The following is a 22594-nucleotide window of genomic DNA, read 5'->3' as shown; positions in this document are numbered from 1 at the left end:
GTAACTAATGCAGCAGAGTGGTCATTTTTTCAAGCCACCGATCTCCCTGTACGAGAGCAAGTAACCAAAGGGAGAAAAATATTTTAAGTCTATTGTAACTCTTAAATTCTATTAAATGAGTTCACTATTTCTAACATATTAAATATTGCGGTGCGGTTTGAACCGCATTTCAGAAATTTAAAACCACAACCCGCACCGCGCGGTTTATTAAAAATTCAAACCGCAACCGCACCACGAAAATTAAAAACCGCATTTTGCGGTGCGGATTGGTGCTTCAAACCGCAACTGCACCACGAAAATTAAAAACCGCGTTTTGCGGTGCGGATTGGTACGGTGCGGGCGGTTTTTACGGTTTATGCGGTTTTCTGCTCATCCCTGCAAGCTCGCATTCATCAAAGACAAATATTGTTCCAAAGAAAGGTTGTTGGATTTTTAGAATCATTCAGAATGTACACATGCAAGACATCAGACCTTGATGGATTCTTTGTAATTCTCATCGACGATCTCAATAAGGCGCTCAACAACCTTAGGTTTTAGACCAAACTTGGGTCTGACAACAAAATATATTTCGTAGAATAATTCTACTGAACTAATTAGCAGAAGATCCATCAAATCTTCAACATAACCATCATGAATTTTAACCTGGAATTTGGTGGCAATTAACAAACATGTAAAAGATCCTATGAAAATAATATTCCTTCACCAAAAGATACTACTGCTAACTACAAAGAAAATAGCACTTTTAAAAAAGTAACAAGTAATGACTCTATACATATAACTAGAGCTGGCAATTCGTTCGTTTCGTGTACTTTCATGTTTTTAATGTGTAATGCAGGGGCATTTCGATCTTTTAGTATTTTGTTAAGGGTGTTTTAGTCATTACTATCGAGTCTGTTAAGTCACTGTAAAACCATATATGGTCCAGCTGTACATTTCCTGATGCAGGTTCTTGTAACAAACTTCAGATCTAAATTTCATTTGCTATGAGTTCATTTCTTATCATCTGCAATCACTTTTTATGGTATCAAAGCCTGTAGATTTTGTGATTTGTTGTTAATAGCGATGATTTTTTGTGGATCTTGTTGTTGAGAACCGTTAACGATTACCTGTCCTGTGATAGATACATCACATTTTGTGATCGTAGGTCATTTTAATGGTGTCTGGTAGTCGATTTACGTTTGCGGATATGCAGAATCCATTATTTCTGCATCCGAGTGATGGTCCTCTCTCGATTGCTGTTACGAAGCTTCAAGGCTCAAGTGATTATCGAACCTGGAAGATATCCATGGAGATACAGCTTGCAGCGAAACGAAAGCTCGGTTTTGTCACAGGAAAAGAGGCAAGAAGCTTGACGGATATTACTGATGGAGTTCAATGGGATACCTGTAACAATTTAGTGATCTCGTGGCTTCATAACAACGTTTTTGATAACATTCGTAAGTATATCTTGTTCCTCAATTCAGCTTGTGAAATATGGAGACAGTTAGAGAGGCGTTTTCAGCTAACAAATGGATCTCGTAAATACAAGCTAAGTAGAGATCTATATGAATTGAAACAAAATTCAATGAGTCTTGTTGAATACTTCACAACTTTAAGTGCTATTTGGGAAGAGATTGATGCGATGAACACGCTTCTTGTAGTTTCTACAATAACACCTGAAATCACTGAGTTGTTGAAGGCTATAGAGACTCAGAAGGATGAATCAAAACTATTTCAGTTCTTGAATGGTTTGGATGATAAGTATGGACCTCAGCGAAGTCAGATTCTGATGTTGAGTCCATTGCCAAATGTTGAATCTGTGTGTGCTGTTATTCAACAAGAAGAGTCACAACAAGATGTTTTGAAGTTAATGAGTGCATCTGATCTTAATATTGCAGCAATGTATGGGAAGCAGATTGGAAATTCCAAACAGAATGAAAAGTTTGTCTCGTGTGAAGCTTGTGGAGGATCTGGACATGTCAAGGAGCGTTGTTGGAGTGTGATTGGATATCCGAAGTGGCATCATAAATCTAGAAAGACTCTCGCAGCTCCAAAGAATCAGAGAACTGATAAACGATGGCAAAATAATAGAGTTTATGCTAATGCTGTGCAGACTAATGATGAAGGATCAGGTTCAACAGAGAAATTTATGTTTACACAACAGCAATTGCAGTAATTACTTAGTATGTTGCCAGGACATGGAACTGTGTCGAAGTTTGGAGATGATCAAACTGATATTGACACTCCATTCTCAGCAATGATTACTTGTTGTGCTAGTTTGAACAATAAGACCTGGATAATGGACTCTGGAGTATCTGAACATATGGTTTCTTGTGTCAATGATCTGCACAATGTTAAGAAGGCACCAGACGGATTTAAAATCAGCTTGCCAACAGGTGATACTTCCTTGATTACTCATATAGGTGATATAGTGTTGTCTAATGGACTTAAGCTCCAAAATGTGCTCTATGTGCCTAAATTCAAGTATAATTTAATGTCTATTTATAAATTTTCTATAGATAATGAATGTGATGTTAAGTTTGATGCAGATAGTTGCTCTATTATCAACTCAAAGAATGGGATTGTGTTAGCTAGAGGATCTATGAAACAAGGTCTGTATTATATGGATATTGATGAACATATGAATGTTGTGGTAGTGTCCAATGCCAAGCTCAAACAGACCTTGAATATCTGGCATTCAAGGCTAGGTCATGCACATATGCCTAAGATCAAATTAATACCTCAGTTGACACATGTGAAAATAGATGAAAATACTGCGTGTATCACATGTCCTATGGCAAGATTTACAAAGTTGTCATTTGGATTGAGTGATTCTCATGAGGACACAGCCTTTGCACTGGTGCACATAGATGTATGGGGCCCATACAGAGTTCTTGCTAGAGGCAAGTACAAGTATTTTCTTACTCTAGTAGATGATTACTCAAGGATGACATGGTTATACTTGATGCAGAACAAGTCAGAATTCTTAAAATATTTTAAGACATTTGTAGCTTATGCAGAAAAGCATTATAAGGCCTCAATTCTGACCATTAGAACTGATAATGCTTTGGAGTTATGTGATACTCATTGCAAGTTATTTTACACTGAAAGAGGAATAGTGCATCAAACATCGTGTCCTTATAAACCTCAGCAAAACTCAAGAGTGGAGAGGAAGCATAGATCTATTCTCGAAACTGCAAGGGCACTCAGGTTTCAGTCTGGAGTTGGTTTGGATTTGTGGGGAGAATGTGTGATGACTGCAACATATGTTATAAACAGGTTACCTAGTTCAGTTCTGCAGAATAAATCTCCATATGAAGTGTTAAACAAGGAGGCTCCAGATTATGACATATTAAAGGTCTTTGGGTGTTTGGTGTTTGTTGCAAATCATGTTCCTACTACTGATAAATTTGCAATGAGAGGAACTCCTTATTTGTTTGTCGGTTATCCTGCTACTCAGAAAGGATATAGGCTGCAGAATTTGCTTGACAAGAGTATATTTGTATCCTGAGATACAGTATTTCATGAAGATATCTTTCCATTGAAAGAGTCTGCCTTTGTAAAGAGCCTGCAACCTGAGTTTCAGCAAATTTCAGCATGGTATTATGATGATGAATTCCTGTGTCATGATGACAATGATGGATATGTTTGATGCTCCAATTTATTAATAAAACAGCAAAAATTTTGATTCACAGGCTGGGATATCACCTTCAAAATATTGACTGAAGCATTATTTGCTCTCACATATGAATTCATCCATGCGGGTTGTTTTCTTAACCTACTAGATCGTCTAAGCACCTCTTCAGCATCATTATTGGGTAGCTACAATGAATAAAGAGTTGGAAGCTCTGGAAGAAAATGGTACTTGGGAGATAACTGAGTTGCCTTCTGGAAAAAAGGCTATTGGAAGCAAAAGGTTATTTAAAACCAAATTCAATCCAGATGGTAGCATAGAAAGATACAAGTCCAGGTTGGTGGTGTTGGGCTGTAGACAAATATATGGTCTGGATTTTAAGGAAACATTTGCTCATGTGGCCAAAATTACCACAGTAAGAGCACTTCTGGCTGTAGCATCAATGCAGAATTGGATCACAGTTCGGATGGATGTGACTAATGCATTTTTGTATGGAGATCTGGAAGAATTGGTGTTTATGACACTTCCACGAGGTTATTCAGGGATTGGAAGCAGAATTGTGAAAAATCAGGTGCCAATTCCTTTTGCTTCTAAGAGTAAACTGGTTTGCAGATTAAAGAAATCTTTATATGGCCTAAGGCAAGCACCAAGGCAATGGTTTACAAAGCTTTATCAAACACTGTTGTGTGACAAATTTGTGCAATCAAAGGCTGACTACAGTTTGTTCACAAAGCACAACAAGGACACCATTACACTAATTTTTGTGTATGTTGATGATCTTCTTATTGCTGGTAACTCTCAGATTGAAATCAATAAGTTGAAAGAAGTGCTGACTAATCACTTTCACGTGAAGGATATTGGCTGCTTGAGGTGTTTTCTGGGTCTGGAGATAGAGAAATCTGTTGATGGTTATTTTGTCTCTCAGAAGAAGTATACCTTGGATATATTAAAAAAATTCAATATGCAAAATGTAGCTCCACTGAAGGTGCCATTAGATATGCATTTGAAGTTAACACCTGAGAAATGAGATCTTTTGTCTGATCCTTCTGAATATCAAAATTTGGTTGGTAAATTGTTGTACTTAACAACGACCAGACCAGACATTTCTTTCTCGGTACATTTGCTTACTCAGTTTCTGCAGCATCCAACAACTGTGCATATGCAGGCTGCTAAAAGATTACTCAGATACTTAGCATACAATCCGGCACAAGGAATTTTGTTGGCATCTAAGTCAGCATCTCAATTAACAGCCTTTTGTGATAGTGACTGGGCTAGCTGTGCTTCTTCTAGGAGGTCCACTACAGGATTTTTTATTTTGTTGGGCCAATCTCCAATTTCTTGGAAGTCCAAAAAGCAATATGTTGTCTCAAGATCTTCTGCAGAAGCAGAATACAGAGCTATGGCTTTAACATCTTGTGAAATTACTTGGTTGGGTGCTTTGTTGAAAGATTTGGGGCTTGAGAAGTTACCTCCTACTTTGCTGTGTTGTGACAATCAAGCTGCATTGTCAATAGCTGTTAATCCTGTTTTGCATGAACGTACAAAACATATTGAAATTGATTGTCACTATGTGAGGGATAAGATCAAAGTTGGAGACATAGAAACTCAGTACGTGAAGCAGCATCAGTATTTGCTTAAGTAAATGGGAGTCACTAGCTCTGTCTCTGCGAGTGATGTGTCTGCTCTTGTGTTGTAATACTTCAAACTGATAGTCATTCTGCAGCATTTCACTATCACCTTGCGGGGGAGTAATGTGTAATGCAGGGGCATTTCAATCTTTCAGTATTTTGTTAAGGGTGTCTTTAGTCATTACTATTGAGTCTGTTAAGTCACTATAAAACCATATATGGTCCAGCTGTACATTTCCTGATGCAGGTTCTTGTAACAAACTTCAGATCTAAATTTCATTTGCTATGAGTTCATTTCTTATCATCAGCATTCACTCTTTAGTTTCGTGTCATGAATGCCCAATCCAAACCCGAACCGTTAAGGATTCGTTTCGTTTTGTGTTCGTGTACCTTCATTTCATGTACGTTTCCTGTCGTGTTTCGTGTAATTTAAAATTGATAATAAAAATAAAGATAAATAAAATATATCTTTAAATATTAAATTTTTATTAGTCGAGTCTTAAGTTGATAAGTCATAATGACTCAAGTGTATTCAATTCTTATGAAATATAAATTTGAATCTATTTTATGTACATATTATATGTAAAATATTATTGTAAAATATATGTATTCATATAAATTTGATAAATTTATTTAAATATTTATTTATTTCGTGTACTTTCATTTTGTGTCGTGTACCCAACTGTAAACCCAAAACCGACACTAAATTCTTCCGTGTACTTTCGTGTTCATGTACTTTCTTGTTCGTGTACCAAAAATGGCAAACCAAACCCGTTATTTTCGTGTCATTTTCGTGTCGTGTTATCGTGTCGTTTACGAAATTGCCGGCTCTACATATAACTAACAGAAAGAATCAAAGATATAAGAATCAATTCAATAAACATCCAAAAACAGCCAAATACTAGTTTCCAACAGGCATACTATATATACACGAACGGGAAAATCTGATAGAAATACATATGTTCATGATATATTTCATACAAGAACCAGTTCTAGAACATGAGAACAACTGAACAACTTAGACTTTAGTACGTGGATTATATTTCCTCCGTCCCAATTTATTTGTCCAGATTGACTTTTATGTGTATTTTAACGTGCGCTGACCGCATAGTTTCATTGATTATTTTTCAATTTTTTTTTTGTGAATAAAAATTTAAGATTTGAATTTTTATTCACAAAAAGAAAAAAATGAAAAATAATCGACGGATATATGTGGTCAATACACCTTAAACTACTTGCAAAAGTCAAACTGTACAAGTAGATTGAGACGGAAGGAGTAGCACTTTCCGAACAAACTTCTCAAGAAGTTGAGGGTGAGAACATTGATTTTCAGTTTCAGGAGTGATGTAGGTAGTGTCTTTGTAAGGTTCACCATTACAAAAGAGGCAAATGACCAGATCAATGAGTTGGACCTGCCGGCTACACGAGCCTTGGACAAGGGAATCATACCATCATGATATATATATAGGGAGCTGTTCCGCAGCCATCATTGGATGGGATACAGCTGTCACAATTCTTCATTGCGGTAGTACTCACCTGCCGCAATAAAATATTGCGAAAACCTGTAATGAAATATTGCGGATGGTGTATCCCAACTAAGTTGGTTGGGGATAATTTGTCATATAAACATTGCGAAAGCCTGCAATAAAACATTGCGGGTGGTGTTTCCCAATTAAGTTGGATGGGGATAATTTGTCATATATATATATATATATATATATGGCAAATTATCCCCAACCAACTTGGTTGAGATACACCATCTGTAATGTTTCACTGCAGGCTTTCGCAATATTTTATTGCGGCAGGTGAGTACTACCGCAATGAAGCATTGCGACAGCTGTATCCCATTCAACGATGGCTGGAGGACAGCTCCTATATATATATATATATATATATATATATATATATATATATATAGTAAAGTTCTATGGAGACCACCTTTTAATTGGAGTCCTTGGAGTCCATCTATGTTCTACAAATAAAATATCTTCTAAAATGTGTTATCTTGCAAAACATGTCTCACAAATATCATTACTTAAATAAAATCATGCAAATCTCATATATTTACAAGTAGAATATGTATGTTCTGCAACATGAACATTTATATTCTGCAAACTAAGCATGTTTTGTAGAATAATATATTTTGCAACGTTCCACTTGTAAAATCTATGCAATGTGCAAGATTTTCAATAAAATTGTGATATTTGTAGAATATCATTCGAAAAATAATATGTTTTGCAACAATTTAAGCTATATTTTACTTGCAGAATATATATGGACTTCAAGGACTCCCATGAAATAGGGGACTCTATAGAACCTACCCCTATATATATAGGGGAATGATCAAATACAAACTAAAATTAAAATGGAAACTAGGAACCAATCTAAGACATTAGAGCAAGTCCAACAGCTCCCTTATACGAGATCTTAAGTTGAATTATAAGAATTTTGACAAAAAATGACACTCCAACAGTGTCTTAGAGCAACTCCAACAACTTATCTATTTGGAGTCTTAAAGTCAAATATAAGGAACATGGAGAAAAAAACTACTCCAACAGTATCCTAGTGATTCCTTAAATCACTAAGATCCACTAAGATCTTCTTCCCATTCCTTATCTTTGAAAGGAATATGTCCTAAGTCCAATCATGTATTAGGATTTATGAATAACTTTTTATGTAATCTGTTTTTGATTTCATTGATATTAATAAAAGACGTGTTTTGTTTTTTATAACGGGCTTTATCTATTTAAGTGTTTAAATAAGATATACCATAGTTTAGAGTAAAGCTTTTTATGGATTATGATGAGATCATAATAGTGAGACCTAAAAAATGATAACTCTAAACTTAAATAGTTCCTGGTCGTAGGATTACTAACTGGTAATTAATAATCCGCAGAGATCGGTACATACTATGCTTGCTTCATTATGAAGGATGTCTGTTCTCATAGACATTTGTGTGGTGACACTATAGGTAGTATGTAGGTGCTTATTATGGAATAAGTTCACTGAACATGACTCGCACAGCTGAACAACTGATGGAGTTCACTCACGTGTCAGCAGTTGTTCATATAGTGATAGTTATACAAGTATACTTAGACTTGAGGTCATCATAGTCATCTTGTGTACACTGAACTATGCTTTGGTTTAGTTCTTAGTCTCCAGGGACAATTATTAGGGCTCTACTGGGTATAGGAATTTGTACACGAAGATAGTGTATGATCAATAAAGGATCTACCCCTTCCAGTGAAGGAAGCGAATGTTCAAGGCTGATCCACTTATGCTAGTGAATGGGAAAGCAAGTGATTAAATAAGATAGGCTTGACACAAGTTCCATGCCTTGTATTTAATCGTGACATTACGGGGTAGAAGGAATTGATTGTACGGTAACTACTCACTGAATAGGTTCTTGGTATTCTAAGCAGTGAATTCGTATTATCCGGATAGTCGCGATATGCTGAGAAGTATTCCTCACGATGTAGAATAAATGTGATTAATTAATTAATCATATTTAATAAATTAGAGAATTTATATAAATAATGATAAAATAGTTTTATTATTATTTATTTCTACTACCGGCTTAATATTGAACCTACAGGGTCACACCATAAAAAGAGAATGATTTAATGGCGGAGGAATTAATCAATAATGGCTAATAATTATTTATTTGTGAAATAAATAATTAATTGGAAAATTTAATAATTGATTAAATGAGATTTAATTGATTATAAATTAATTAAGAAAAAATCTTAATATTATTAATTAAGGATTTAATTTTTGGAAATTAAATCAAGAGAGAGAATTATTTCTAAAGTGTTTAGAAAAAGGATTAATAATTAAAAGGTGTTTTAATTATTAATGAGAATAATAAATGGGAAAATAATAATAATATTTATGGGAAAATTTCAGCTGAAAATTTTGCCTATAAATACACTATTATAGACCCTATTTTTATTCCAACCCCAAAAAACCCAAAAAGTTTGGAAAACTCAATTCTCTCCACCTCCTTCCTCCTTCTTAACATCGTTTTCTTGGTGGATACCGGTGGAGTGCTTCACACTTGAGGAGCAACTGCTAAGGATCTCTGATCGTTGTCTCCGAATTATTTTAAAGGTTAGATTCGATCCCTATATTTTTACCACGATTTATATGCTTTTATTTGGATTTTATATGTGTAAAAGTGTTGTGTCATGCCCCCGCTGCGATTAAAATCCAATAATCTTTAGCTAACCTCTCTTTTCTTCTAACTTTTATTTTATAATATATATTTGAAAGAAACACTTTTTCTTTCTTTACTTTATGTAATAATGTTACTTTTTAATGATTAAATATTGTATAAGGAATGAATATAGGGAATATTGTTGGAGTTGAGAATAGCTATTGATGTCTTAAGTTACTAAGATCCAATATTTTTATATTAAATTTAAGAAATGAATTAATAAGCTGTTGGAGATGCTCTTAGTACTTCCTTATATCACAAAGACATGAGCTTCATTCTTTATCTTTAAGGAATTTCTAGTGCTCCCTTATAACATTTTTAACAATAAAAAATTCACTTCTCTCTCTTCTTTTTACATTTCTCTATCTCCTTATTCCACTTTTTTTCCATATCTTTTCAAATATATTAATATAATAATAAGGAAGGAAGATAAGGATCATTGTTGGAAATGAAATTCAAAATCATGTCTTAAATCACTTAGAGTTAATATTTTATAATATTTATAAGTAAGTCACTAGAACACTGTTGGACTTGCTCTTAGATCTACCTAATCTAATGATCCCCTAAATCAACCCACCTAACTACTCTACACCCTCCCACACTCAATTTCAGCTTTTACCCTCCGTTTTTAATTTGATTTTTCCTGTCAAACCGTAAGTTTTTTTTAAAATCCGATTTCACTGTATTTTTCTACATCTCTCAACGATCGATTTGCATATCATATATGTTATATTTCGAATATATATATATATATATATATTCTCAATATTTTTGAAATCATGATATCATTATATTATTATAGTCAAGTAAAGGAGATGACGAGGGTGGTGATGTGACGCATCTCCCATCATTTCAATTTATTTGTAATTTTCTCAAACTTTTATATTATTATATAATAATATTTTTATATATTAATTATTGACAAATTAATAATATAATTTTATGATATTAAATTTGTAAATAATGAAAGAGCGACTCATTGAAGTAAAATTGTTAACGAGAGAACGACTCTTTAAACTTCTTAATTTAGTATTCATAATTTCCGAAGGACCAAAATCGGATAAAAAAAATTAGAAAATAGAAAATAACCGAACATTATTCTAGAAGGCCTTGCGAAGCGCAACTTAATAAACTATTTATATAATATAATAATAATTAGAATGAATGAGTAGTATCACTTTTATCGTGTGTCAAATTTTAAGTCAATATTAAAGGGTTTTTTCATAAATACTCGAGTTTATATTTTTTTGTAAAAATATAATCCCCTTTTAACAATATTTGCAAAAATACCTTATCCATTTTTGAAATAAGGTTTGCAAGTTGAATTTATAAAAAAAAAATACATTATCTAAATTGCAGCCATACTTGCAACCTAAAATATAACATAAAATACAATTATGAATGCAACATAAAATAGTTATACAATTTAAACTAAATTGCAACTTATTACGCATCAACATATTTTTGAAAATATTTAGACAACAAAATATATTTTTGCAAATATTTTCAGCAGTTGGTAAAATCACAAATAATTTTTAAGAAAATGTATTTTTAGTAAATACCCTATTTATTTTAGAGATTTTTGAGGTTCTTAATTTTGTAGGGAGATTTTCAAGTTTTGATTTCATTTTTTTTACTTTTCCAAGGACTTTCCTCGACAATGTGTCATATTGTTTCAAGTATAAACAAAGAAACACAAAAGTTAAAAAAAATGTTGTACAAAAATATAAAATAAAATTTTATATAAATATATTTTTCTAAAGAAAAAGAAAGAGCATACCAAAGTCAACCTCTTACTTTCCATTTTTCCTCTATATTTCCTCAAATACTTTAAGTCGCCGTACACATCCAAAACTTGCTCCAAAAAATACAACCCCCAATCTAACCGTCCACGCCACATCACCACTTCAATCCAACGGCCGCAATTAATCTCTATCTCCTCTCCACCTATATACACACATACATCAACACAAGAAAAAAGTAAGAACAAACAAAGAATCAAATCTCTCTCCTAAACCTCTCTCTCTCTCTCGTCTCTCTCGATCTCTCTCAGTCTCTCTCCCATCTCTCTCGATCTCTCTCCCAATGGCAGACATAACAATGACCGAAAACCTAACCAGAGACCAGTACGTCTACCTCTCCAAGCTCGCCGAACAAGCCGAGCGTTACGAGGAGATGGTTCAATTCATGGAGAAACTCGTTCTAGGTTTATCTCCGGAGTCTGAATTAACAGTTGAAGAGCGTAATTTACTCTCCGTCGCGTACAAAAACGTGATCGGATCGCTCCGAGCGGCGTGGCGGATCGTTTCGTCAATTGAGCAGAAAGAGGAGTCGAGGAAGAACGAGGATCATGTGGTGCTGGTCAAGGATTATAGATCGAAAGTTGAATCGGAGCTTTCGGAAGTTTGTGGAGGCATTTTGAAGCTGTTGGAGGAGCATTTGGTGCCGTCGGCGAAGACGAGTGAGGCGAAGGTGTTTTATTTGAAGATGAAAGGGGATTATCATAGGTATATGGCGGAGTTTAAGATTGGAGATGAGAGGAAGCAGTGCGCGGAGGATACGATGAATTCGTATAAGGCTGCTCAGGTAGTTTCGTGAATTGAAGTTTAATTTTGGCGAATTTAGGGGTTTTGTGTATTTATGATTAAGTTCGGGTTTTGTTATGTGTTGATTTAATTTTTTTGTTATGATTATGGAGTTCGATTCATAGATTCGTTTAAGGCTGCTCAGGTGTTTAATTATGGTGAATTTAGGGGTTTTGTGGATTTGTAGTTGAGCGGGTTTTGTTATGTGTTAATTTGGTTTTTCTGTTATGATTAATAAGTTTGTATAAGGCTGCTCAGGTATTTCGAGAATTAGTGTTTACTTTTGGTGAATTCAGGGGTTTTGTGAATTTGTGATTAAGCTGGGGTTTTTATGTGTAAATTTAGTTGTTCGGTTATGATTAATAAGTTTGATCAATAGTTATGTGAATTAATGTTTTACTTTGTATTTATGTGTTAATTTAATTGTTGGTTTATGATTAATAAGTTCGATCAATAGTTATGTGAATTAATGTTTTACTTTGTATTTACATAATTGTCCGTAGCAAAAGCTTTGAAAAACATTTACTTGGTTTAAGTTTAGGTAAATTTCAGGGCTTTTGTGAATTCTTGTTTGAGAATGTTTAATTTAGCTTGGATTTTGTTGTGTGTTTAATTTATTAGTTGTTTTGTGGTGGTTTACTTATGAACTCGGATTTAAATGTCATAAGCATTTGTGGATTTTCATACTAGATTAAGTTTACAGAGCTATAAGAAGCAATGTAAGTAATATATGTATATTAGGTATTAAAATGTACTATAGGTGTTGCAAAATTGTTGTGTTTATTTTGTTGTATTTTGTTCTTGAAGGATATTGCAGCGGCAGATTTGGCTTCAACTCATCCAATAAGGTTGGGGCTAGCACTCAATTTCTCAGTCTTCTACTATGAGATTCTTAACTCCTCTGACAAAGCCTGTAGCATGGCAAAACAGGTAACTTTTCTTTTCTTTTTTTGCTTTGTTCTAATAATAGAAGTCATTATTGTTCTCGGTAAAGGTATCATCTTTAAATTAGACCATAATGTGCTTGTAATTGCAATATAACACTTGTATTTCATGGCTGCATTTTTACTTATCTGGAAATTAGAATATTTTGATAGGAGTTGTGGCAAGTGAACTTTTTATTTTTCTTACAATCTTTGCATAAATGTGGCATTTGATCTACAACTTGTTCAGTATTGTTTTCTAATTGCCATATGAGTGTGCTGAAAGCTATGTACATGTTAATTAAAAGTGTAAGAAAAACATTTTGTAAATTAAAAGCGTGGGTGCATATGAAGGCTCTGCATTATTAGAAACACCTGGGAAGATGAAAATAATGTTTACACAATTCATTTCTAAGTTCTTAGCTTTTGAAGTAAGAAAAAACTCATCAAGCTTTTAAATAAATATTCTTTGCTAATCTTAGGTCTAGGTGTAATTAAAGTCATGAATGTTTATGCAAGCGTAAACATTAAGCCTCTCTGTTGTTAGAAACCACCTTGGAAGAAGATACACAACTTCGTATCTATCTTCCACTGTGAAGTGCTGGTGTGTACTGTTTTTTAGGTGAAGTGCTTCCTAAAACAAAACATTCTACGTTACTTTTTATTAACGATATGTACATATATGCATAGCAGCACTGTAACTGAAGATTAAAAATCAAAGAAACTCCATTGGTTGAATAAGATAATGAACAATCATATTGTATGTACATATTTCAACTAAACAGTAACCGTCTTATTCCTCTACTATTTATAGTATACAAATATATCAGTTAGTCTATTGATCAATTTGAATGGGTGGGTGTATGTATCCTAACCACCTATCCTATAATTGGACTAATCAGCTTACGACATCAGCAATGAAATGAGTATATACATACTATTAACTAATAAGTGCCCTCACACAAAGTGCCTTTGAAGTGTATTATTACTCATCTTTCTGCAGCTGTGTATATATAACAAATGCTCAGCATAAAGAGATGGATGTTTACTTGTTCAAAAATTGTAACAAGACATTTATTAGTTCTCTTGTTCTTTTGTATAAATTAATAGGCATTTGAGGAAGCCATAGCTGAACTTGATACTTTGGGCGAAGAGTCATACAAAGACAGTACTCTAATCATGCAACTCCTGAGGGACAATCTCACCCTCTGGACTTCGGACATACCGGTTAGTAATGCCTCTTAATTTCTCTCGCTCTGCGACGCTCACCACTTGTGAACTTGATTAACAATCCAAACCTAGCAGTAGTCCTGTTTGTACTATATAGTGAAATCTCTATGACTTAGCGGGAACAAATAAAAACTTCGTATTCTGAGTTCAATAAATTTGGATTTTGCAGGACCAACTGGATGAGTGATTTGTAGGCTGACCTGCATTTATTCTCTCCTCAGAGGAAATTGTCTTGGATTTCATATGTTTATGTTGACTTATATTATGTTGTTTGATAACTTTCCATCAACTTGTACTTGGGTTTTTAAAATTTCTAGACATCCTAAAAGAGATTTAGAATGATTTGGATCTGCACTGATAGAAGTTTAAAGGGTTTTTTTTCCTTCTTTTTCATTTCAAAAATTGTTATGGTTTTTCCTTTTCTCTTTTTCAAAGTTTGCTTGTGACATAGAAGTTGAAAGTATAAGGGTAGCAAGTACCCTTTTTAAATGTGTGATTAGCAATCCAGAACTATTGCGGGGTATAATATTCTGTCTCGTCTCCTGCATGATTTTACTACTATTATTCTGCCTTGACAACTGTGCAATACATTATTCTGCCTCCCGATTTTTACAACTTGTTCACTGATTAAGGAGCTATTTGGTTGATGGTTAATGTGCGTGGTTAACGAGAATTGGAACCTTAAATCCAAGTGATAGTGTTTGGATTATCAATTTAGTGGTGGGAAATGGGAATCCCATTCCCTCTTGATGGATAAATTAAAATTTTCATACCTCTTGGGTTTCTATTTTATTTGCATTTCCATTCCTGATTCTTATTCTCACGATGCATCTAAACGTCCTCTAAGAATTGCAATAACACAAAAGTGGTCAATGCATTTGTGGGTTAGACTTGGAGGGCGATTGGATCAGTGAGGGTAATGAAATTTGGGAATGTGAATGAAGGGTATGAGAACAGGTATGAAATGATAATTGAATAGGTAAAGAGGGTATGATTTAACCATCTATCTAATGAGAATGAGGTTCTCATTTTCAATCATCAAATTGTCACTATCCATTTCATGGGATTGAAGTTCCGATTCCTGTTAACCGGCATCATTTATCGCGATCCAACCACCCTCTAGATATGATGCTCCAGCTAAGCACAGCAGTAGAATATGATTGCATAAGATGCCAAGTTTTTGCCTAAATTTTGCCTACTAACACCGTAATGCAATCTATAGTCTTCCTCGCTTCTTAATTAGATATATTAACATATCAACTTGTCATATGGAGACTGTCCTATTATTGAAATCAAACGATGATTGTTAAATTTAGTAGAATGCTCTCTATAATTGACCAATTACTTTGTAACCCTTGGGCGGCAAGTATGCCAATTATGTGAATTTTATGATGCAGGAACTATTACTAGTTTTTAACTTAAAACATTTTCTAAGTTTCATAAGACTCTAGCCAAATACTAGGTAGATCGAACTCTAAAGACTTGAGCAAATTATCATACATAATCGAAGTAAAAGTTAAAAAAAAAACAGACATTTGAGAAGACTTCAGCATTGGTTTCTACCTTGATAAAATTATAAAGCATAACTTGATCATGTTCGTAAGAGCAATTCAAAACACTAGCACACACACTTGAGGCTCTGCAAATTCTCACGTCTCCACTCAACGACACATGTATCTGCTAGTATACTTGGAACTGAATTCAGTCCCTTGTGTTCTCTTTTAACCACTCCAGGTATGGGAGACTACCACCAACAATGGGCAATGCTATCACCTCAGGCACACTGTAAAACAGCCAGACAGAAGAAGAAATAAGATAGCCATTAATGAAAGGGTACCTATTTTACCTTGGCTGAAAAAAGTCACTATGAAATAAATTTTCATCCATCATTGCTACCTAATCTTCTTTCTTTCCAATAACAAGTATACACAGATGATTCAGTTATGTTCTTATTTTTACTACTTGTTACTTACTCGTATTCGTGATTCTCCTTCACATGCTCCTTTAGAGCATCCAAAAGTGACTCCCTAGTTTTGATGATTAGAAGTTCCTCAGAATCTGTCTGTATCTGCAAATAATGAACATTTTCATTATAACTGGCCAGAAAATTATAAACCACTGAATTTGGTCTAGAGCACAATAGTTCATAATAAATAGTCATGGCATCAGTACGGGTAGAATACCAATTAGTATATTTTTCAGGTATATCACTACTCCATATCTTTAAATACAATACATATTTTCTGACTAATTGATAAAGGATGTATTAGCATGCTCTAGTACACATGAATTGCTTTAGACACCAATATTCATAGGAGCAATGTAACTTCGTCTTAAGGTTTACTCCCCTCCCCCACCCCAAACTAAAAAAAAAACTATATCCAGACTTCAATCTACATAGATAGTATTCAGTGCAGCCAGATGTCAAAAATTAAAAATGCACACACACACACACACAAGCACCTAGCCCTTTAACAAAGCACCGTTCGCTGCCTAGTTCACTAATTGTATACAAAAACTCGTATTATTAGTTAAAATATAATTTACCTGTCCCTACTTCACCAAAAATAAAAAAAATTACCTGTCCCTGCCACTGATAAACTGACTCAATACCTGCATAAAATTTACAAAAGTATCAATACAAAAGTATCATCTACTTGAAGGCAGATAAGTACTAATAATACTTGTAATTGCAAGAACAGCGTAGAGGATCATGGAGTTCTATTCATCTTGCTACCATAAGCACACAATTCAATTTGCACCTATCATTGTCTATAAACCATATAGACAGTTAGAAGTAATCTTCTTCCAATTTTTTGTGTAGTTTTTCTGGTACAAATGACATGGTACCACATTTGCATGAGTTATGACTTGATATGATAAAAATGCTATATTGTTCAAAGGACAAGTGGACAAGGTTTTATCTAGCAACAGTACAAAAGGGCAGGGTAAAGAAATAGTTTAATATCTTGAGGGCCAAACCAAAGAACATCCTCTAAGTACCGTGTAAAGCCTGTATACTACACGACATAGCAGTATTAACATCCCCCATCAACAATAACACACATACCTGGCACTCGATTCACACAGGCTGCAAGCTTTTCTTTGACAATGCTTTCTGCCAATTTCTTTCCTGCATAAATTTTACAAGTGAAATATTGAAAGTGAAGAATGAAGGAGTCGATTTATTCAGTTATATATCATCCAAACTATGCAGAGTTTACTGATTTATGTTCGAAGACCCGAGGTCTGCATTACCTTCACCTACACCAACTCATTAATTCATAAAGCAAGTCAGAGACTGAAATTCTCTCTTAGTCATGTTCTCGTCCACAATACCTACAAAAACTCCCTTTTATTCCTTAATTTCCCATATATTATATATTATCGTAGATAATGTGAGTATGTTTACTGAATGACAAGTCGGGAACCTTAATTTAACAGCGGTCACCGCATATAACTCAAGCATTCCTTAACTCATCCTCTCTTCTCATTTTATACAAATGTGCCGTTGATAATACTTACTTCTTATGATAATTAATTTACCTTAAACCATATCGATTTCAATTCTAAATTGATTCAATTACTTACGAAATTAATTACAATAACAACAACGATCAATCAAATTAAAATAAAACTCAACCAATTATATATCAATTAAATATTAAAAACTACTAGAAAATTAAAACCCTAAGTACCTGCATCTTTATTGGGAACAGTAACATACACAACAATGCTAGGCACAGTTTTGTTATTTGCTTCCATCCTGATTGTATTTGTATGTATACTTTTAGACCTACACATTTATCCAACAACAAATTTGATATACGATTAGACAGACAGAGAGAGTGAGAGAGAGAGAGAGAAGTGGAGAGAGAGGGAGAGGGGAGAGAGAGAGAGAGATCAGCATAAGTTAATTGTGTAAATTCAAGGAGAGAGAGAGAGAGATCAGCATAAGTTAATTGTGTAAATTCAAGGGGGGGGAGAGAGAGAGATTGCCGAGAGAGATCAGCATAAGTTAATTGTGTAAATTCAAGGGGGGAGAGAGAGAGAGAGAGAGAGAGAGAACCTGGAAAGGAGAGAAGGTTTGGAGGAGAGAGAAAGAGAAGTGTAGAGATTGGGGATGCCGAAACTCAGTACGCAAAATACTCCGAGGATCGGAAGTCGGCGGGAACTAATCGCCGGTGAAGATGAAGATGAAAATATGGACCTTAATTTTGTTGCTACTAGTGCTGCCATTTTAGTACTGGTACATTTGTTCAATTTTTCACGAACATTCTAATTACAAATATTTATTTATCTTTTGAAATAAAAGATATTAAGTAGAGTAATACAATTTTGAAATTGATATCTTTTAAAATATTAAGTAAATTAATTTCGTATCTTTTAAAATAATGTTAAAAATTGAATTTTGATACAAAATTGTAAGTTTTTAATTTTTTAAATGATAATAGTAATTTCTGTTTTGATTTCATTTTATATTATTAATGCTATTATTTTGTAATTCTACAAAAAAATATATTAAATTTAATTTTGATTATATAATTAAATTTATTTAAGTAGAGTAATAAAATTTTGAAATTGATATTAAAAAATGAAAATCGAATGTAAAATTAATAGTGTTATTTGAAAATTAAAAATTTATTATTTTATAGTAGATATAAAATAATATACAATTTTTAATAATATTTGAACAAATGAAATTTTATTTTGATTAGGTATATTGTTGAATTTCCGGTTTAACCCATAAGCAATTCAACAAAATTCTAGAAACGAGTGCGTAATTAATCCCAAAGTTGAAGGGTAGGGATACAAACTGAATTTTTCAAAGTTTGTTTTTTAACTTGAAAAACCGAAATCGAAAAACAATTAGAAGTTAAAAAATGGTTTATGGGTCCTGCGATGGGACGGAAGATTTTAAAATGAAAGAAGCATGCTAAAATAGAAATTGATATTTATGCACAGCACACAACTAATGATTTGGTTTTACAGAGCATGCTAGTTTTGATATCCAGTTCACACATATTTTACTTGTTTTCTAGCAAGTTATGATTTCTGTTCCTATAATTGTTTATCATAAATTGTTTTTGATTATTATTCATATAGTGGTACTGTTGAGCAATTGATTGCTCACCTTTGCAAAATGTTTTATATATGTATTGCAGATACCTAGGAGATTCTTCAGTGGTAGTCGGGGCAGAGTTCCAGTTCCTTCCGTGTCAGGCTCCTCTGAGGTAGTTGTGTTGGACCCAAGCGGGTCTGTTGAGTTGCTGAATAAAGATAGTATTGTTTGGATTGTCTTTAGTAAGTTGGTTTTTTTTATGGTTGTAACCTAAGTCATACTTAAACCTGGAAAATGTCTTGGTAAAGGGGGTCGAGATTATGTATAATTAATAATTTGGGTTATATTGTTTATTAGTATTGTTGTTGATGACGTCAACTCCTGACCCCGGGTTGAGGCTGTCACAGTTGGTATCAGAGCTACAGGTTTGAGTCCCTGATTTAGGCTAGAAATAGAGTCAGAAGAGTGCAAGATAGATATGAGTCAGCAACTCAACTAGAGGAGCGAGTCTGTGAGTTTAGTCAAGGGTTTGAAGGCGTAACCCTGATGTTTGTTGGGGATTGGCTGGAACTGCCCTAAAATTTAGTAAGTTTTCCTTATATATAGGTATCATTGGCAAGATCTAGTTGAGGTTTCTAGTTTCTTTTTCTCGAGCAAGCGAATCTGACCGTGAAAGTTCAGGTGGAAGGGTAATAGTCAGTGGCTGCCATGACAGCCGAGTCTTATAGTGAATATGGATCAGTACTGGGGTTTATACCTTGAACCTTTATATTTCTTTTCTCAGAGGTTCTATCAATTGATTGGGGCAAACAATACATATGATGTGACTATTTGTCTGTGTGACAAAGGGTCTGGTGGGACGCCACCGAATTATGTGTTGTAAACTGTATGGTACTAAGATTGGCTATCTTATGTACTTGTATGGTTGCTCCCAGTCATATCCGCATTTTCTTCACGTTTCTTTTAGAATGAATCATCTTGATTTCGGAATTTTATTTGGTATTTTATGGCAAGAACTTTCCTTCGGTAACCACTATGATCAGACCGTCCTAGTTATAAAAAGTAAACGAAGAATTGACCGTTAGGAGAAATAAAAGTTCTGTATCCGGTTGCTATAACGACAGTAGAAAGGATTGGCAATCCATTGGTGAAGGTTTTCGTCTTAGAGAAGTTAATTCAATGATACGCGAGTCTATGGCAAATGATAGGGAACCGCCTTTAGAAGAATGTTTGGCTAAAACTTGGACTAGTAGACCTATCAGAGGTCCTTAAGTTGACCTAGTTTGCGAGGTTGTTTGTTGGTAATTGTGGCGGAAATAGCCAACCCCGTTTTATTAGTTGGTTAGTGATACATATGGTTATTAATATGTTATGTGTCATAGTATTGTGAACCGTGGAGTTCAACTTAATAATATGATTAAGTTGAAGTGTAGGGACTTCTAATTGTTTTTTAACTTGAAAAATTCGGTTTTTCGGTTTCGGTTCGATTTTACTCGGCCCGGAATGAATGAGTCTTAATATTGTTAAAGATGATTAACTACGAATATTTGGTTTCTGTATTAACTTAAGATCGTGGGTAATTTTTAACTTTATTATTTTTTCTTAAACTTCTGTATTTTTCTTTGACTTGGTTTCCAGGTGGATGTTGTAGTAATGCAATAGAGAGTAAAATGGTTGTCATATATTTCAATTTTTTTCATTAAATATGTTGCAATTGACTCGTACTATATTGCAATTAACTCGAAATATATTGCATAAGTCCATGTACTACAACAATTATCACACAAAAAAAAGATTGTAAAATAATGTTGTCATATGAAGTCTCATGTATTGCAATGCTATTATATTCGTTGTTATAAATTTAAAAACGTTGCTATAAACCGGATTTCTAACTTCTTTACTTCATTGCAATATAGTCCAAATTTGTTACCATAAGCTATTATGACAACGAGACCAAACGTTACGCCTAAAATTTCAAGAGAAAATTGCATTTTGCACCCCTTATATTTGGCCAAAAATCAATTTTGTATACCTATTTTCATAAATTGCAGTTTTCATCCCCCTACTTTAAAATCCGCTTCAAATTGCACTATTTTTGCCAAATTTTGTCAATTTTTTTGCCCAAATTATTGTCTTCAACAACATATATAATCTATTATTGAAGAAAAAAATGAGGTATATTGTTGGAGACAACAATTAGGGCTAAAAAATTAGGTAAAAAGGATGCATGTTGAAGCGGATTTCAAATTAGGGGATGCAAACTGCAATTTATGAAAATAGGAATACAAAATTGAGTTTTCGCCAAATATAAGGGGTGCAAAATGTAATTCTCTCATTTTTCAATTACATAGTAGGTATAAATTTCGTTCAAAGAACCTATTGCAATGAATTTGTGTCATATGACAACACTTTTATGGGGTTGATATAAACGACGATCTATGGTGTAGTGATCCACCATAATAAATCATTGGCTATCAAATTTTATTTGACAAAAAATATATTTTTTGTTGTGTTAAATTAATGGCCAATGATATTTTAATTTGTACGGAAGATTTTATTACTGCCTTGCATTTTTTATTTTAATTTCTCAAATTTATTTGTAATTGTTAATATATGAATTTTTTTAATATTTTAATTTTAGAAACTGAACCGAATAAACCAAAATATTTTGGTTCGGTTTATAAGTAAGTTCGGTCCAGCTTGGTTACAAAAAAAACTGATATTCGGTTTTCGGTTCGGTGACCTACTGAACCGACTGAATGCTCTGTCCTACCTGCTGGTCTCCTACACTTCGCAGTAACCTATACGCCAAAAATTTCAATTACAAAAAAAAACAAATAGAAAATAAGCACAGAGGAAGAGAGAGAGAGAGCTAACATGAACTGATTATGGTAGACTTTGTTTCAAAATGCTGGTTGTTGTTCACACTTATTTTTAAAATAGTGGTTGAACTTTTATAAATTATTGAAATGTTTTTTTCGCATTTTAAAAGAATGATTTTGTCGATTTACTCTCCGGACTCAATCATTTATTGTCACTAAAAATATATGATATCGCTAAATAAATAGAAACAGACACAACTCAAATAATCATCGATTTTTTCGCTTTATCTAATTTAATCAAGTGCCCAACTTCCATGTTTTTTCAACCTCCTGAGTCCTTACACAATAAGACGAATAATTTTTTTAGCAAAATATAAAGAAGAACATTCACCCATTGAAAAACTTATAATCAAAGTGACAGTGATTTGTTAATTAACACATAGTATTAAGATCAATCTAGCAGAACTCTGTAAAACTCTTCTCACATCGACAATATATCATTATTTTGAAAATTC

General features: G+C 33.6%; 3 protein-coding genes across 3 annotated transcripts; 2 read left to right on the top strand and 1 right to left on the bottom strand.

The window, feature by feature from the left end:
* The first annotated feature begins 1153 nt into the window (after positions 1-1153).
* Positions 1154-2155, top strand: LOC141711242 (uncharacterized). Its single transcript, XM_074513647.1, has one exon. It carries the CDS (start codon positions 1154-1156, stop codon positions 2153-2155), a length of 1002 nt encoding a protein of 333 aa, XP_074369748.1.
* Positions 2156-11428: 9273 nt separating this feature from the next.
* Positions 11429-14588, top strand: LOC141711361 (14-3-3-like protein G-BOX factor 14 lambda). Its single transcript, XM_074513760.1, has 4 exons — positions 11429-12043; positions 12850-12972; positions 14076-14192; positions 14365-14588. Exons 1-4 carry the CDS (start codon positions 11543-11545, stop codon positions 14380-14382), a joined length of 759 nt encoding a protein of 252 aa, XP_074369861.1. The 5' UTR covers positions 11429-11542; the 3' UTR covers positions 14383-14588.
* A 1076-nt stretch (positions 14589-15664) lies between these two features.
* Positions 15665-18469, bottom strand: LOC141711360 (protein CutA, chloroplastic). The gene is made up of 6 exons (XM_074513758.1): positions 18265-18469; positions 17894-17991; positions 17266-17328; positions 16777-16808; positions 16169-16263; positions 15665-15978 (listed from the first exon to the last, which is right to left on the bottom strand). The coding sequence occupies exons 1-6, from the start codon at positions 18432-18434 to the stop codon at positions 15897-15899; spliced, it is 540 nt and encodes a 179-aa protein (XP_074369859.1). The 5' UTR covers positions 18435-18469; the 3' UTR covers positions 15665-15896.
* Positions 18470-22594: the final 4125 nt, after the last annotated feature.

The sequence above is a fragment of the Apium graveolens genome, chromosome 3, assembly GCF_009905375.1.
Source record: "Apium graveolens cultivar Ventura chromosome 3, ASM990537v1, whole genome shotgun sequence".
NCBI classification, from domain to species: Eukaryota; Viridiplantae; Streptophyta; class Magnoliopsida; order Apiales; family Apiaceae; genus Apium; species Apium graveolens.
Note: the sequence above shows the minus strand (reverse complement) of the source record. Positions and strands in the feature narration are given on the sequence as shown.

Bases quoted from the DNA above. Each gene is read 5' to 3' on its own strand.
- LOC141711360 (XM_074513758.1), bottom strand. From the start codon at position 18,434: ATGGCAGCACTAGTAGCAACAAAATTAAGGTCCATATTTTCATCTTCA. The intron at 16,809-17,265 runs GTATGTGTGTTA...AATTTTATGCAG, and splicing joins CTGTGTGAATCGAGTGCCAG to GTATTGAGTCAGTTTATCAG. The intron at 16,264-16,776 runs GTAATTTTTTTT...CATTATTTGCAG, and splicing joins TTTATCAGTGGCAGGGACAG to ATACAGACAGATTCTGAGGA.
- LOC141711361 (XM_074513760.1), top strand. From the start codon at position 11,543: ATGGCAGACATAACAATGACCGAAAACCTAACCAGAGACCAGTACGTC. The intron at 12,044-12,849 runs GTAGTTTCGTGA...TTGTTCTTGAAG, and splicing joins ATTCGTATAAGGCTGCTCAG to GATATTGCAGCGGCAGATTT. The intron at 12,973-14,075 runs GTAACTTTTCTT...ATAAATTAATAG, and splicing joins CCTGTAGCATGGCAAAACAG to GCATTTGAGGAAGCCATAGC.
- LOC141711242 (XM_074513647.1), top strand. From the start codon at position 1,154: ATGGTGTCTGGTAGTCGATTTACGTTTGCGGATATGCAGAATCCATTA.